Below are 17,777 nucleotides of genomic sequence, written 5' to 3' on the forward strand. Positions count from 1 at the left end.
GGCTTCCTGGGTGGGAGGCTTTGCCCATTCCATAGTACAGATTTCTCTCTTGCTGACACTTCCATTCTGTGGACCCAATGTCCTTGACACTTTCTACTGTGATGTCCCCCAGGTCATCAAACTTGCCTGCACAGACATCTTTGTACTTGAGCTGCTGATGATTTCCAATAATGGAATGCTCACCACGCTGTGGTTTTTCTTGCTCCTGGTGTCCTACATGGTCATATTATCATTGCTGAAATCTCAGTCAGGAGAGGACAGGAGAAAAGCCATCTCCACCTGCACCTCCCACATCACTGTGGTCACCCTGCACTTTGTGCCCTGCATCTATGTCTATGCCAGACCCTTCACTGCCCTCCCTACAGATAAAGCCATCTCTGTCACATTCACGGTCATCTCCCCTCTGCTAAACCCCTTGATCTATACTCTGAGGAACCAGGAGATGAAGTCAGCCATGAGGAGACTCAGGAAAAGACTTGGACCTTCTCATTGGATAGAGAAGTAAATTTTGTCTGTTGGCACCTTAAATGTTTCTAACATTAATAAAAAACTATTTACTATTCTTCCTCCTCATTTCCTTTATTCTGATATATTAAAACACAGAAAAGTTGTCAAATTGATAGTTCTAATTCTCCTTTATATTTTCAGAATTTGGAATCATGCCTTAACAACTGAGGCTGTAAGTAAATCTTGCAGATATCTATGGAGTTGAAAGAAATAAAATTAGAATATGAATCCAAAGTCTATTAAGTCTTTAGCATTTGTTTTATTCCTTTGGTTTTATTTTTTGGCATGGGATTTTATTCTATTGCAAAGGTTAGTTGGATACTCACTATGTGTCCTGGGGTATCCTCAGACATAACAACCCTCTTATACTTGCTACCAAGTGCTAAAACTGTAGATGTTAGCCAAAACACCAGTATAGCTTCAATTACTTAATCTAATTTTATTTTTATGTGTGAGCCAATGAGGTTTTGTTTATAGGCACTAAAATCTGGATTTCATAGAACTTTCATGTATTAACTTTGCATTTTGAAAAGATATTTTTCACTGAAACCCAGAGAGCTCCAAGTAATTTAATCGGGGTGTCTGCAATTTTACCTTTCTGAATATCCCTTGCATCTTTATGATGTCACAATCAAAAGATGGATGCAGTTACAACCCAAAGCAAATTAGGGTTTCTCAAAACTCATTCATTCTAAGTTATAATCATCCAATTTTGTGACTTTGTACAAGCAGATATCTACAGAGTATTACAATAAAGCATCAAAGAATGTACAAAACAAATCTTACAAATTTAGAGAAATTGAAGTAACACCAGGTGTCTTGTCTGATCACAATACCATAAAACTTAAATCAACACCAGATGAATCTCTAGTAAGTATAAAAACTCGTGGAGATTAAGCAATATATTTCTGAATGACAAATGGGGCAAAGAAGGAAGGAATTAAAGTTTTCTTGGTAATAAAAGAAAAGGAAAACACAATGCAACAAAACCCCAGAAACACATTAAAAGCAGTTTTAGGAGGGAATGTGCAGCTCTAAACATTTCACTTAAAAATAAGAAAAGGAGGCTAGAGTGATGGCTCAGTGATTAAGCTCACTGAATGCTCTTTCAGAGGACCCAAGTTCAACTTTCAGCACCCACATGGCAGCTCACAACTGTCTGTAACTCCAATATCTAACACCCTCACCCAGACATACATACAAAAAAAACACCAACACACATAAAATAGAAATAAGTTTTAAAAATCAGAAAAGGAATAAATGACTTAGTGGTGCAATTCAAGAATTTGCAAAGGCAAAAACAAAACAAACCCAAATCCAGAAGACTGGAAAAGATAATAAAAACCAAAACAGAAATTAATGAAATAGAAACAAAATAAACAATACAAAGAATCAATGAATCTAAGCAAAGATAAACAAGATAAACTTTTGGTACAAATGATCAAAAGAAAGAAAGAACTCACATTAACAGAAGCAAAAATGAACAGGGAACCATTACAACAGGCATCAAAGAAATTTAGAATATTGCCGGGCGTTGGTGGCGCACACCTTTAATCCCAGCACTTGGGAGGCAGAGGCAAGCGGATTTCTGAGTTCGAGGCCAGCCTGGTCTACAGAGTGAGTTCCAGGACAGCCAGGGCTATACAGAGAAACCTTGTCTCGAAAAACCAAAAAAAAAAAAAAAAAAAAAAAACCAAAAAAAAAATTTAGAATATTATAAAAGTATATTATACTGCATTAAATTGAAAATATAAACAAAATGGATAAATTTCTAGATTCATCTAAACCACCAAAGTTAAACCAAGAAGTGCTCAACAACCTAAACATATCCATAACGAAGGAGATTGAAACCCTAATAAAAGGTTCTCAACAACAATAACAACAACAACAAAATCCAGACCCAAATAGATTCACAACAGACTTCTACTGGATTCTCAAAACAGACCTACAACTAATACTTCTTATTCAAAAAATCTATCTCATTTCAATGAGTAATGATTTAAAATTTGAATACCTATGATTTCTATAACCTTGATCCCAAGAGACCTAACTTTCCCGTCTGTCCTCCATGGACACCAAGCATGCACATGGTGCACAGATATACATTCAGGAAAAGTATCAATACACACTAAACAGAAATAAATAAATCGTTTTTTGAAGAATAACAGGTTTTTATCTAGGCTGTGATGGTGCACGCCTTTAATCCTAACAGAGAAGGCAGAGACAGGAGGCTCTCTGAGTTGAGGCCAGCCTTATCTACAGAGCAAGTTCCAGGAAATGCAGGGATACACAGAAAAACCCTGTCTTGCAGGGAAGGAGGAAGTTAAGAATAAGAGTTTTTAAGTACTAATACCTACCTTTTCATTTTGGAAAGATCCATGAAATGAATATATTTTAGATATCAAAATATAAACTTTGAAATAAATAAACATTAACAATTAATTTGAAAAATTATAGAAATAGAAAAATCGTAGAAACTCAGGTGACAGCGCATGTTGGCAAGGATATGGAGAAAGAAGAACACTCCTCCATTGCTGATGGGATTGTAAACAAGTACAACGACTCTGGAAATCAATCTGGAGGTTCCTCAGAAAGTTGGAAATAGATCTACCTGAAGACACAGCTACACCACTCTTGGGCATATATCCAAAAGATGCCCATCATTCCACAGGGGCACATGTTCCACTATGTTCATAGCAGTCTTATCTGTAAAACAACATAGAAATGATTTTTAAAGAGCCAACATAATGTTATTTTCAGATGCTGAGAAAAATTATTTTCAATTCATAAGTCTGAGTCAGCATAACTACTTTTAGGAAGTAAAAATGTTTAGTAAAGTGGCAGTAGATAAGTTCTCACTAAGATCCATGACCTCTCTACTCCCAAGAATCTGGGTAAGCTCTAGTGCCAGACCTGATTTTCCTCCTGTTGAACAGACTGTAAGTCCAATTAGACAGCTGTTGGTTACTGCCAAGATATCAGTGCCACTATTGCACTCTTAGGGCTGTCTTACCACCCTCATCTTCATTGTGTATCATAGGTGTCACTATGAGGTAGGATTACTGATTGCTTAGGTCCCTTGGACACTTGCATAGAACCTGCAACACAACTGCACCAAAGGCCTAGGGAACATCTCAAAAGAGGAAATCTTCTGTAAGACTGTGTCTCCTAGAAATGGTAGGGAAGCTGACCCGTGGTCCCTCAGCAGTGTGGCTGACTAAACCAGACCTGAACAAGTACAACACCAATAGGTGTGCTAACCTGGAAAGGGAACATTTCATGGGGCTCCACCAATGGCAATTGCTTAACCTTGAAATCACATACAAGTAACAGTAAACATACCAAACAAATTTTATTTATATATGTATTCATATATATGTATCAACAATAAATAATGAAAAAGGAGAACATGAATCTGAGAAGTAGTAGCAGAGAGGACATGAGAAGGGCTAAATTGAACTCAATGTGTTACCGAAACAAAAACAAACAAACAAACAAAAAGACATGAAGTTTAGAAAGATCAATGTGTCAGGGACAAAGTCTGGAAGAGTTGGACTGAAGGAATCAGTGTTTGATATGAACAACACGCACTGTACTAACTAGTATGTAATTTTCTTTTTTGTTTGTTTGTTTTGTTGTTTTTTTGTTTTGTTTTGTTTATTTATTTTTTCTCAAATCGTAATTCATTCACACAGGGGTTATAAACACAGAAAGGCAGGATGTGGGGAAGGGAATGACACTGGAGTGTGGGTGATCAGGGGGAATACAGATATCATCAGAACCGGGTATCGGCTGGGTGAAGGTTCAGGGGACAAGTCACTATGACTCTGCCTATGACTCGCTTGTCCTTATCTAAGTTGGTATTGTCTGCCAAGGCTACCTATTTACAAAGTCTATGACTACTCAGGCTTGTAAATTTCACAAAAGTTGCCTGTTTACATTAGCTTATAGCCATCTGTTTCAATGTTTTTTCCACTGAGACCCAAGACTTGGTGTTAGTATACATGTATGACAGGCCTATTGCTGATTTTCGGCCTATGGCTGATTTTAGGCCTTCAGTGTGTAAGCAAGGCTGCCCCTGACATCTCCTCCCTTCTCGAAGTATAGAAGGGCTGTGGCAATTCTAATCTTGCGAAGGCGGGGATAGAGGCCTGACCTCCAGTATTTGAAGGGGAATTTTTAAATATATAGTTTAGGAAAAATAAAGAGCAATGCAATGCAAAGTGTAAATGAAGGGCAATACAGCTAACTGGGATCAAGTAAATAACTTTCCCTTAACTCTGAGTAACAGCCGTGAGAGAGAGTTGGCTTTCATGAGAGAAATGCTGTTGATCCTACTCCTGTTTATCAGGAAGAAAGTCTAAGATGAACATACAGATTTGTCATCATTATTGTTTGCTGATGTTCTATTTTAGAAGTGGGGTTGTGAGGTTTTCTTTTTTTCTTTTCTCTTCTTCTCTTTTGAGACAGGGTCTCTCTATGTAGTACTGCCTGTCCTAAAACTCACTATGTAGACCGGGCTACACTTGAACTCAGATCTGCCTGGTTCTGCTTTCCAAATGCTGGAATTGAAAATGAGTGCCATTGATTTTTTTTTAAAGAGGTAGTAGTATAAAAAGACATTTATAAATAAATTTGATCACTTCATTTCACCTTAAACTTAACAATGGAGCATGGGGGATGTTGCAAGGGGATGCACTCACTATCTGGATTGTGGTATTGATTTCACAAGTGTGTAAAGATGTCCACCCTTACCAACTCTATATTATTAAAAATGGGTTTTTTTTCCTTTCTGGCACTAGGACCTCAAACTGATAGACATGAATAATGATACTCTACTGATGATATTTTGCATATAATAAGAATTGAATAAACAATATTTTTTAACCTCATGTTAACTGTATATTCAAGTTTAAACTGTATATTCAAGTCTAGGAGAGAAGTTACCTCAGGGTAAAGAGAGAAGGATACATTTGGAGTATTCTTGATTTTGGAATAGCCTTCTTTTTCTTATTTTGTTTTGTTGAGGTTTTGGGATTTTTTTTAAACTTTTGAGACAAGGTGTCATATGAGTCAAGCTAGCCTCGCACTCATTAGCATGATGACCTTAAACCTCTGACCCTCCTGCCTTCCTAGTGCTGGAATTACAGATGTACACCACCACACCTAGTCTTTATAACACAACACACAGTTGATGGAGTGTTGTGCATTAAACCCAGGTCCTTACGCAAGCTAGAAAGGACTCTACCAACACAGCTACATCTACAGGCCCTGATGCAGTTATTTACTTTTCAGACATAGAACTAAGTTGTGTTCATAAAAGAAGCTCGAGTGCTAACGTTTAGGTCAGCCATAGAGCACTTGCCCAGCATGTGTGAAACACTCAGTTTTACCCCCAGTGCGGGTGAATAAATAATAATAAGCTATAAAATCAATCTGTATATGGCATATCCTCAATGGGCTCAAGCTTGCCCATTCTGGCTGTGTGAATGCTATCTGTGAGTCAGATCATGTCAATCATCTTCTCTAATAACCAAGCATCTCCATCTGCACTCAAAGATAAGAAGGCATGCACAGAATATCCACTGGGTGGTTTGAATGGGAATGGCTCCCATAGGCTCATAGATTTGAATGCTTGATCCCCAGCTGGTGAAACTGTTTGAGGAGGAATAGGAGGAGTGACTGTGTTTCTCTAGTGGTGGGCTTTAAGCTGGTTTCGAAAGCCGCTGCCATTCCCTGTTATCTCTGCCTCATGCGTGTGGATCAACACGCGCTCCACTGCTCTAATACCATGCCTGTCTGGCTGCTGCCTCCCCACCAGGATGCTCATGGGTTCTAACCCTCCGAAACTCTAAGTCCCCAAATAAAGTCTTCTGTGAGTTACTATGGCCATGGTGTCTTGTCACAGCAATAGAAAAGCAACTTAAGACAGTCCTCATGGGCTGGATAGACCACTCAGTGGTTAAGAGCACTGACTGCTCTTCCAGAGGTCTTGAGTTCAATTCCCAGCAACTACATGACAGCTCACAACCATCTGTAATGGGATCTGATGCCCTTTTCTGATATGTCTGAAGACAGCTACAATGTACTCATATAAATAAATAAGTAAATAAATAAATAAATAAATAAATAATATTTTAAAAAAAGAGCGAGGGTTCTCATGACTGTGCCTTACAATCTCCATACAATCTCACTATGTATTCCTTTCATACAACCCCACCCGACTCAGAGCAGCCACATTCTTACCAAGATTCACCATTTTTTTGCCATACTTTCAGGGATGATAGCTGACTACTAAGTTACTTTCTATCCCTACTCTGCTCTATTTTTAAATTCTGAAATAGACTGCAATCTTATTTATTTTAGCAGATACTTATATCGTCATCCTGAAATATCAGTGATATCAGTGACTCACTGTCTCATACCTGACATCTAGAAGTATATGGTAAATACTAGTTAATGCCATTTTGCTTTTTAGTGAAAACTAGGTTCTACATTTTCTGCATGCTTTTATTTCCATGACTTCTTCTCCTTGGATTCTCTCCTCAAAGTGTATGATAAAATAAGTATCTTCTTCTTTAAATTGTTTTTTTGGGGGGGTGGGGAGGTGTTTTGATGCAGCAATAGAACAAGTTAAGTTGAAAGCTTCTACACTTTGTGAAATTATTACTTAACTTTTAGACTACTTTGAGAATACGTTTGTCTCTACCCTGCATTTGTCCTATTCCTCTTTTTGTATCTGTTTCTCGTTTTTTCATTTAATATAGTATATGATTAATGTTCTTTTTTCATTTCTGTTGCAGTGGTAATGTAGCCTGACAAACTTATGAGAAATGGGTTTGTTTCAGCTTAACATTCCCGGTTACAGTCCATAATTTTGAGGAAGTCAAACAAGGAATATCAGACAGCTTGTCATGTCATTTTGACAGCCAAAAGCAGAGAAAAATGAATACATGCCTGCTCAGTCTTTTGCTTACCTGTACTCAGCCCAATTTTCCCACTCTTACATAGGTCAAGACCCCAAGCCTAGAGCATGGTACCACCCACAGTGATCCCAGACTTCCCACATTAAGTAACTTAATAAGACAGTCCCCCAAAGATGTAACCACAAGCCAACCTAATGTAGACAACCCTCGATTGAGACCATTTTCCCAAGCAATTTAGATTGTGTCAAATTGACAATTAAAACTAAGTATCACACTCCATTATTTGTCAAACTTGACACACAAACATCACTTTTGAACAACTTTCAGAGTTTTATTCATAAGGCAAAATATAGTCCAACTTTAAAATCCCTCTTAACTGTGGGCTCCTATAAAATTTTAAAAGTTATATAATTCCAGCATATGATGTCACAGAATGGAATTCTTATTCCAAAAGTGGAGAAGCAGAGTATCACAAGGAACAATGAGACCAAACAAAACCAAATCTGGAAGGACAAATATCAAGTCTTGTAGCTCAGGGACCAGCACCTGAAGCTTATTTTCTGGGCTTGAGTAGTACAGGGCATGTCTTATCACTTAACTTTTTCAATCTCAGCCAGGTCAGCACACAAAGATTCTTAGCCAAAGTATCATACAAACAGCCCTTAACCCTGTTTCTGATAGACTCTCTATTGCTTTGTAAAACCCTATGAACCAGGTACGAACTGTCCACATACTACAAGATTCAACTAAAAATGGACAGGTAAACATGGTTTCCAATATTCAATGGATTTTCCACCTCAATACACCAAATACTTCCTCATTCTTCCCAAAAAAAATAGTCCAGGAGGGCACTGGAGAAATGTACCAATGATTAAGAGCATATACTGCTCTTCCAGAGGTCCTGAGTTTGATTTCCAGCACCCAAAGTAATTACAAGCTACTACTTGTGATTCCCACTCCAGAAATGTCAACATCTCTCTGCCTCAGGCATATGTATACCTGTGAAGCACTATACTCCAACAGATGTACACGCATATATATAACCAAGTAATGAATAAATGTGTTTTTAAAATAGTCAAGGTATAAAATGTGCATGGCTAGGAGTATCATAGTCACAGCCTCATTCTTGGTGCAATTTCTATTTCAGTTTCATTTCTGTAGCTGTGAAAAAACATCCAAACCCAAACAAATAAACAAACAAACCTTAAGGGAAATAGATTCATTTCAGTATATAATTCCAGGTCATACTTCATTGCTGTGGGGAAATCAAGGTGAGTGAAACCTCAAACTTCTGATAACTCCACCTCACTGACTAGAGCAGAGAGAAATGAAGGCATGCCTGCTTGTTCTCTGGCTTGCTTGCCTGCTTGCTTGCTTGCGCTCAGCTCAATTACTCCACTTTTATATAGGTCGGGAATGGTGCTATCCACAATAGCATAGGTTTTCCCCACCAGTTAATTAAGCCAATCCTTAACAGAAATGCCCATAGGCCAACCCAATGCTGTCTCTCATTCAGACTCTCTTCCCAAGTGATTCTAGGTTGTGCCAGTTGACAAAGCTGACCACCACAGTGACTGAGACAGGAAGAGAAGAACTAATGACTCAGTCCTAGACCTCTGGGAATGGAAGAGTGAGACTTTTTCACCCAGAAACAACAATAACCAAGAATTCCTAGTCCAAATTGCCAAGACATTGTTTCTTCCTATTTCTATTCTGCACAGCAATAGAGTCAATAACAACAAATGCTACTGTGTGACCAATTATATCAATTTTATTTCTACCTACATATAAACTTAGGTCTATCTAGCACTCCCCAAATGACAGGTGTAGTTTTGTAAGCATACTCTACAACAACTTGAAGAGACAGATATGAAGGTTCAAGAGCCAAAACTACTCTCTACTTGCTAAGGAAATGAATTCTGAGACTGCCTATGGTTTAATTCTCTTTTCTCATTTCTTAACAGCCTCATCTATGAAATCCATCATAACATATATACACATACATATATATACATGGGTATATGCATATACAAATATATACAAATATATATTTTATGTATTTGAAAACATGAAATAAGACCTTGGAAAGTTCTTAAACACAGTATCTGGCATGTTTCTCAAGAACTTCTTAAGCTAATAATAAGGGGATTTGATATCTCAATTGGATACAGACCAAAATGGTTTTGCTTCCACATAAGTCTCTGTGTGTTTACATGTAGACGTATACTTTAGCAACAATTTAATGATTCCCACTGAAACTCCATCACCTCCAGGGGAAGTAGCCAGTTGATTTTCACTTTCTTGCCCAACAGTAATCCTCTGTCTAGCTCTATAATAGGTCTGGGACTAAGGGACAAGGATACTACATAGAGGCCCAATGTTAAAAAAAATAGAAGATACAAATCAAATAAATTTCTTTTATTGCCTCTAAAGAATTCTGAACACCAGACAAAACACATCAATGTGCATACATGAGTGTTTTGATAACACTTTAATGAATCCCATTGAAACAACAACATCAGAACTACAATTAGTCTGCTACTGCTACTTTCCTGTTCAATAATATCTCCTTTTCCACTCTTATATTAAGTCTGTAGCTGAGGGATTTTAATATATGATAGGGACACTATGGAAGAGCCTTAAAGATGTTCTTTGTATTTCCCTTTTTCTCTTGAAACTAAAGACACTAAGACATTCAACACCCAAAGATCTTTGCCTTCAAAAGCTCATTTTTCAGTAACTGACCTTACCAATTGTTGCACACTGTACCTAATAACATATAATTTTTCAATAAAAGGAAATGGATAGAGACATTCAATTGCTAGCTGTGTTTAAAATCTTAAAAGTGTTGAATTGAGATGTATTGTTGTGTTTTAATAGTGAGACTTTCAATGTTTTCTAGAGACTGCAACTACTTCTGGCTAAAGACTAGCATCTCACTGATGAGCAGTACAAAGGTGAGTGCTGAATACTGGAGGGGGTGGGGATATTAAGAAGCACCATAATGCACTGAGCGTAAGATGAGTCTTCATTTATTTGTTGAAAGCCACTGAATTGCGTAGCACTGTGGCTACCACGTGTTAAAATCAATGTAAAGAGAGTTTCTTCCAAATGAGATTTTTGTCAAATACTTTTGTGATGCAAGATGAGAAACTACATCGACTGAATCTGTGCAGCAGCTAGAAAACAATGTCTTCCATTCTGTTTCTATCTCTTCCTTCTTAGATTACTTTCCATACGTCAAATGCAGATCTGTGCTAAAATGCAGATAGGTGTTTACCTAATTGGTGGAGTAAGAATTGAATAAATCAACTTTCTATAATGTATTGCACATGAAGAACACTCCAAAGAGTCTGTAGCTAGAAAAGGGGTTTTTTGTTTGTTTGTTTGTTTGTTTGTTTGTTTTTGTTTTTGTTTTGGAGTTTTTTTTTGTATTATGAACAAGAAGTTAAAACTATTACTTAAAAAGAAAAGCAGCTTCCCTTATTATCTGAAGTGGTCGTGCTTTTGATGTTCCTATGCTAGCTTGTCTTCCCTCCCGGCATGTCTTGCTTTTCTTTTTAAGAAGTTTGAATACCATTTTGGTAGAGTTTAGGAGAAAAGCCACAAGACAAGCAAGCTACAAAATCCTGCCAGAAAAATGGAGGCAGATGAAAGTACAAGACAGAGCCGTGTCTTTTCAGTCAGAACAAGCAATGGAGGGCTGCAAGCAGCTGTTAATGGGGATCTTCAGAGAAATAGCGAGAAATCGGAGTGCTGGGCCAAGCAAGGCTGGTGTCTTGGTCAGTTTCCAAAAAAAAAAAACAGAATAGAAAGGAGGAAGAGGCAAAGTTATGATTTTTGACTTAGAATTCAAAAGGTATGCAGACTTAGCAGCAACTATCTGCAGAGAAATTGTATCTCACTTTTTTATCATGCATTATACCTTTAATTTTGCACAAATCATTCTCTCTTCTTAAACTATAAATACACTAGCAATATCATTGAATTTATAGTTACTCATTTTAATTTTAACGTGTATGAATTATACTCATCAATGGGATTCAGTGTGGTAACACATAAGCTTGCAGCATGCACTAAGTCCAGCCTCCTTTTATCCACTTTCACATACACTAACCCCTTCCCACAGAGCATGCGCACACACGTACACACACATCCTTTTCAACCTTCATTAATAACTATTCTACTTTCAGACCAATTTTCTTACCCTCTATACATGAAAGATAGACAGTAACACACTCGTCTTTCTGTGTCTAGTTTATTTGTTTAACATAATTTTGTCCAGTTCCATCCATTTATCTAAATATATTTGAACATTTTAAAGGTATTTTGTGTACAAGGCCAAAAAAAAATGATTACAAGCCTACATTTTCCTTGATGCTAAGCATGGTAGTACAACACACTAATACACATACCTGTCTTCTTCTGAGACAGGAAGATGGAAATTTCAGACCCACCCTGGGTTACTTACATAGTATTTCCCAATAATTCCCCAAGGTGGCTAATAACAGCTTATAAAACAAAGCATTATTTGTTAAGACATTTTCTTATTTGTGTGTGTGTGTGTGTGTGTGTGTGTGTGTGTGTGTGTGTATTGTGTGAGTGGTCATGGAGGCCATAAGAGAGCATTGAATCCCCTGAAGCTAGCATTACAGGTGTTTATGAGTTGTCCAATGTGTATGCTGAGAAACAAACTCAAGTCCTCTGCAAGAATAGCATCTGCCTTTAACCTCTGAACCATCGCTCCAGCCCTCGCCACTATGCTTACTCAATATCCCTCACTTATTGCGATACCATCACTGTGTTAGCTCCGTTCAAAGAGGGAAAGGGATAGAACCATGACCATAGAGTTTGGAGCAGTAAGTCACTGTCCTTTTCTGGTCTCCATCTTTGAACAAGAACCACAAAATTCCATCACGGCTCTCAGAACACTCTCTGCCATCTGCTACTAAACACATGGGTCAGAGTTGAGGGCCAAGTTATCAAGGGAATCAATTTTTCCTGCTCCCCATGGAACACATTTTACAATCTTACAGGAGACCAAAGAGTCCAGGAAGCTTAGATCAATCGTTAGTCAACAAAACAATACCTCAGGACCAGCAAATGTAATAATAAAATATTTACCACTGAGTTAATAAGGCAAGTGATTGTCTGTGACTAATAAAAATTTAAAAACTAGTCAGGTGGTGGTGGTCCATGCCTTTAATCCCAGCACTTGGGAGGCAGAGGCAGCAGATCTCTGGGAATTCTAAGCAAGCCTGGTCTATACAGTAAAACCCTGTCTTGGGAAAAAAATTAACAATCTCCATTCACCCCACATTCTCCAACACTACAACTGTGTCACAGGTCTGTCACTTTCTGTGTAGTCATGTTATTTTACAACTAATCAGCCTTTTTGCATTATTTTCGTTGTATTATACACTCCTGCTCCTGTTCTCGGTAAGTCATCCAGCCTGTTAAAAAAAATGTTTTGATCTTTTCTGATAACTTTTCAGAAACAGCCCTGGTTAAGGTTCTGCTGTATCAAATCACTGGACCAATACTGGTTCCAACAGCTATCTGTGCATTTAAATCTTGATATTTCCCATCAGACTGAACATCGCTTCCTCAGACCTATTCTTCTCTTGTGTTTCTGTTGCTAGAATAAACCCAGTCTCAACTTTGCTGTAAGCATTGTAAACTATGTGAGAAGGGACAGAGGGATGACTATAATCCCCACTTCCTAATAAATATGGCCGCAGGAATGCAACTGACTAACTCCAGGGAACATCTGGTGTGCTACAGGTGAGTGAGAGAATGGGTTGGTCTTGTACTGGTTCCTAATTTATCTGGAACACTGTGGCTTTTTTAAGCAAATAACTCATGTTGGACTGTTTTCTGCTGTCTTTACTTTAAACTTGGGATGAAAATTTAATCCCATCCTGCTGGATACTTTAAAAAAAATGGTAGTTATAACAATAGCTTTAGAGCTAAATACAGTCACATCTTTAATTCCATCTTCCCAGTGTACTACTGTTAAGAATATGGAGAAATGAGCTTGTTTTTCTTCCTAGTTAGGGAATAAGTAAAAGCTTCTTCTACATACAGATGTATACTACAACTATTCATAGACACCTCAGCCCTTGATATGGAGAGAGTCCCAAGGGCAACATCATTCTGCAACTGCTTCATCTCAGCAACATACAAATGGATCTGATGATGGTGCAGAAAATAGAGATGAAGGAGGAACACAGCAGAAGAGCAAAGCAGATCTCCAGTTGCCTCCTTTCTTTAATCATAAAGTAAAACTGGGACAGTAATATTAAGACCTAGGAAGCTACACCTTTCTGCCCTACTACTGCCTTATGAGTGCCACCAGCTCCCTGCCTCTCTTCTTCCTCCTCAGTGATTGATATCAACTACAGGTTCACAGTCAATGAGAGTCCCCCCCCCAATCATTCATTGAGTTGAGGGCAGAATAGGGAAGAAGTTAAAAAACAAAACGACAACAACAAAACCAGTGCTCCAATGTCTCCTACAGAGGTCTCTGCACTGCCCCTCCCCCTCTAAAGGGATTCTCCCTTTAATGAAAATAAATCATCTTCCAGAGAATTTTGTGAGTCTCTGGTGTATCTTTATCCAAGTACCTTCCTGAGCAATGTAGAAAGCAACTAATGATAATCATAACTAATGAGGGACAGTTAACCTGAAGACAGTCCTTTCATTTCAAGCTGTTAAGAAAGCCAGAATCTTTGACTCTGAAAATAATGTAACTGGCCAAGAGAACTGAAAAGGTTTTACTAAAGCAAAACAAATAGAGTATTCAGTTAATGCATTGGAAGTTTGATGCCAAAGTGTCAAACTAAACCTTTGTAATTTTTCGGGGGGAAGGGGAGAACAAACAACAATGTGCAAGTGCTCATCATGGCTGAGGCCAGATCAGGATGCCATATGTCTTCCTCTATTACTCCCTTCCTCATCACCTTGAGAAAGAAGTCTCAATGAACAGGAAACTCTACATAGTCATCAGGATCCACCTGTCTCCATCCCCAACACCAGACACCAACACAGGCACTCACACACACATCTCGCTTTTATGTAGGTACTGGGAATTAAACCTGGCTTCTCATGCTTGAACAGCAAGTGGCCTTACCCACTGAGGAAGCAAAAGATTCCAATTACAGTCCATAGCAGGGAAGTCCATTGATATGGGAAGACCCAGAAGTTAGCCTTGAGGAGACTCTGGAAAAGACTTGGACTTTTCTGATGGAACAGACAGGCTCCTGTCTGTCACCACCTTTGAAAACATTTGCACCTCAGATACATACAATCTACTGATTTCTGACTAGTTTTTCTACTTTTACTAAATACACTTGACTTTCAAAGATCTCATTAGTGCAATATTTAAAAGAAAATAAGATTATTAGCCTGGGAGATAGATATTTCTTTTGCAGCACAGCTTTGGAGGAAATAGAAGAAACTGAATCAAAAGACTCTCAGACATTCTAGCATTGTGACCCAAGAAGACAGCTAAGACACATATTAGGACACACAAGTTCTAGAACTTGATAATGTCTTCCATCAAGGTATAACCTCTATGAAGCAGCCACATCCAAATTAAGTTTCTTCTACAAATCACTATCAATTGAAGACTTTTTCATCTAAAGCCCACCATAATGGCTAGCTTTAGTGTTCAACTTGACACAACCTAGACTCAGTTGGGAAGAGAGTCTCAATGACGCATTGTTCACATTGGATTGTCCTGTGGAAGATTGGTCTTAGTTACGTTAGTTGATAGGAGAAGACCCAGTCCAGTGTGGGTGACACCATTCAAGGTGGAGTAGCAGGGCTGAGCACAAGCAAGCGAGCGAGCAGGAAAGCATGCGTTTCTCTCTGCTCTAGGCTGTGGATGTGCTGTGATGGGCTGTTCTACACTCCAGCCATTTGGGCTGCCCTGCTATATGATGGACGGGCATTATAAGCTCCTTTCTCTGTTAAGTGGCTTTTTATCCCTGTGTGACACAGCAACAGAAATTAAACTGGAATGTCCACACTGAAGAGCTTGAGAATATTTGCCTTGGAGTTAGCACAGCTTGTGTCAGGACTGTGACCCCAAAATTGTGATACTGAGCAAAAGTTCTTCCCTGATCATTCTATGATCCTCAGGACAACAAACCCCTACTTCGGTATATCCCCTCAGCATCTAAACACACATTGATAAGTAGACACACACACATAAATTAAAAATAAATTGTAAAATGTTTAATAAATAATATGAATAATTAATCAAGAAAATATAAACATGCATAAATTCAAAAATCAATAGTATAAATAATTATTTTAAGGGTTAACGGGTATGGGGATGCTTGCTCGTAATCCCAGCACTCAGGAGGTGGAGGTAAGAAGATCAAACGTTCAGTAGGGTGGAGCAGGGGTGGCACATATCTTTTTAATCCCAGACCTAGGGAACCAGAAGCAAACAGATCTCAGAGTTTGAGGCCAGCCTGGTCTATATAGAGAGTTCCAGGCCAGCCAGGGCTACATGGAAAGACCCTGCCTCAACTACTCCCCTCAAAAGAAGATCAGAAGTCCAATACAAGCCTCAGCTATGTAAGCAGTTCAAGACCAACTTGGGCTACATGTGATCCTGTCTTTAAAAATATAAACTATTTTATTTTATTCTCCAATTGTATGACTTACTAAAAACAGCAGAAATCTATGAAAGTACTTCAGATTTTTTATATGGATTAAGAAATATCTGGACAGATAGACAGCTGTATTCAATGTATCAACTTTAGCTTTATTTGGTTCCTTATGATATTTACACATTATATTTAGTATTCTGTGAATCTTTTCATTTTTCTGAAGGTAGATCCATGGTCTTAAAATTGCTAAACCTAGAAAAATATTATGTAAAGTACAAATCTTAGTCTACAACTCAGTCAAGCAAAGACTCTGACGTGAGGATGGCAGCCTAAAAGAAATAGCACAGAGGCTGCTGAGCCAGCTTAGGGGAAACAAGAAGAGATGTGCTAGTTGAGGTCAAAAAGATAATGGGACAGTGTGACCAAGTGGTTACAATCTATAGTCTAGACCACTGAAAAGCCCTTGACACTCACATTGAGTAAAGTGGAAAGTACTTGAAAATCTTCAAAGAACAAAATAATGGTGCATATTTTGAAAGAATCAAAGGCTCTTCCATGATGAGTAGACAGAAGAGACCAACTAAGAGGTTTCTTCCATCACCCCATGAAATAAATAATGAAGATATAATCTAAGGTAGTAATGGTAAACAAGATGAGATATTTGAAAAACTCTAAAGGTTAAGTTAGTTGGGTTTGTTGATGGACCCAATATATGCTCCTACTGTCTGTGCACCCTATGAACTTAATTAGCCAGTCATCAGCCAACTGAGAGCTTCTGCATTTTCCCCTATATGGTTCCTTCAGATCTGACAATTTCTTCTAGTGCACTGCATTACTCATCAGGAAGCCCCTGAGTAGATGTAATTGCCTTAGGTCACTAGAAATGGATCTGGGCTTTATCATCATTTCCTAGAAAGTATTCATACACGGGAAAAAGGGATAAAATAATAAAACTTGAATTTTATATTTGTTAAAAAGTGATATTCCTAGAAGTTACAATTATATTGTGGTGTTGCTTTTTGTTGTGGTTTGGTATGGATATGTTACTATTAATTCTTATTTTAATTTCTGAATTGCTAAACAAGCATAATGCAAGTAAGGGAGAAGGATCACAGGAAACCAGAAGAGAGAAGAGAATTCAAGGATTTCCTGGCAGATAAGCCATACTTTACTCAATACAGACAAAGGCCAGAACATAGGGGAGTAGAAGGACAGCCTCCAAAACACACATTCCAGGACACATAGGCCCTGAAGAGGCAGGCAAAACAGGCCCACAAACATGTAGGCTATTGCAAAGACACACTGGGTGCAGTAGCCTCTGACTTCAAAACCACCTTTATATAAAAATCATACAAAAGTAGTATTCTGCCAGAAATCTTTATAGACATCAGTGCTTACTTTTAGAGTTTCCCAGACATTTGGTGTCAGCCATTTGTGCTAACTCCTAGTTCCCAGATATGAATATCAGCACCATGTTGTCCGACCACAAATGGCCTATTGGCTCTCTGTTCCCTATAGCATCATTGGGGAGGTGGGGAGGAGGAAGGAAGGAAGAAATTTTTCTTGAAGAATGACTAACAGTACTAATAAAACAAACATATACAATATAAATGGTTAGTATCTTGTCAAAATTCAAGAAAGTTCTCAAAAACAAAACTTGATGTGTATCAAAGGGACCCAGTAGCTTCTTCAAAGTGTTCCCAGTGGCCAAAGCAGAAAC

The 17,777-nt window shown here is 38.2% G+C and overlaps 1 protein-coding gene across 1 annotated transcript in view; it reads left to right on the plus strand.

Annotated features, from left to right (window-relative positions):
• Positions 1–505, plus strand: part of LOC114623483 (olfactory receptor 4D10-like) — a 622-nt gene extending 117 nt beyond the window's left edge. The window contains 1 exon segment of the mRNA XM_028770149.1: positions 1–505. This exon segment is cut by the window's left edge and continues 4 nt beyond it. Within this exon segment, the coding sequence (XP_028625982.1) occupies positions 1–505 (505 nt within the window).
• The last annotated feature ends 17,272 nt before the right edge of the window (positions 506–17,777 follow it).

This window comes from Grammomys surdaster, unplaced genomic scaffold (assembly GCF_004785775.1).
Source record: "Grammomys surdaster isolate TR1022 unplaced genomic scaffold, NIH_TR_1.0 198, whole genome shotgun sequence".
Lineage (NCBI taxonomy): Eukaryota > Metazoa > Chordata > Mammalia > Rodentia > Muridae > Grammomys > Grammomys surdaster.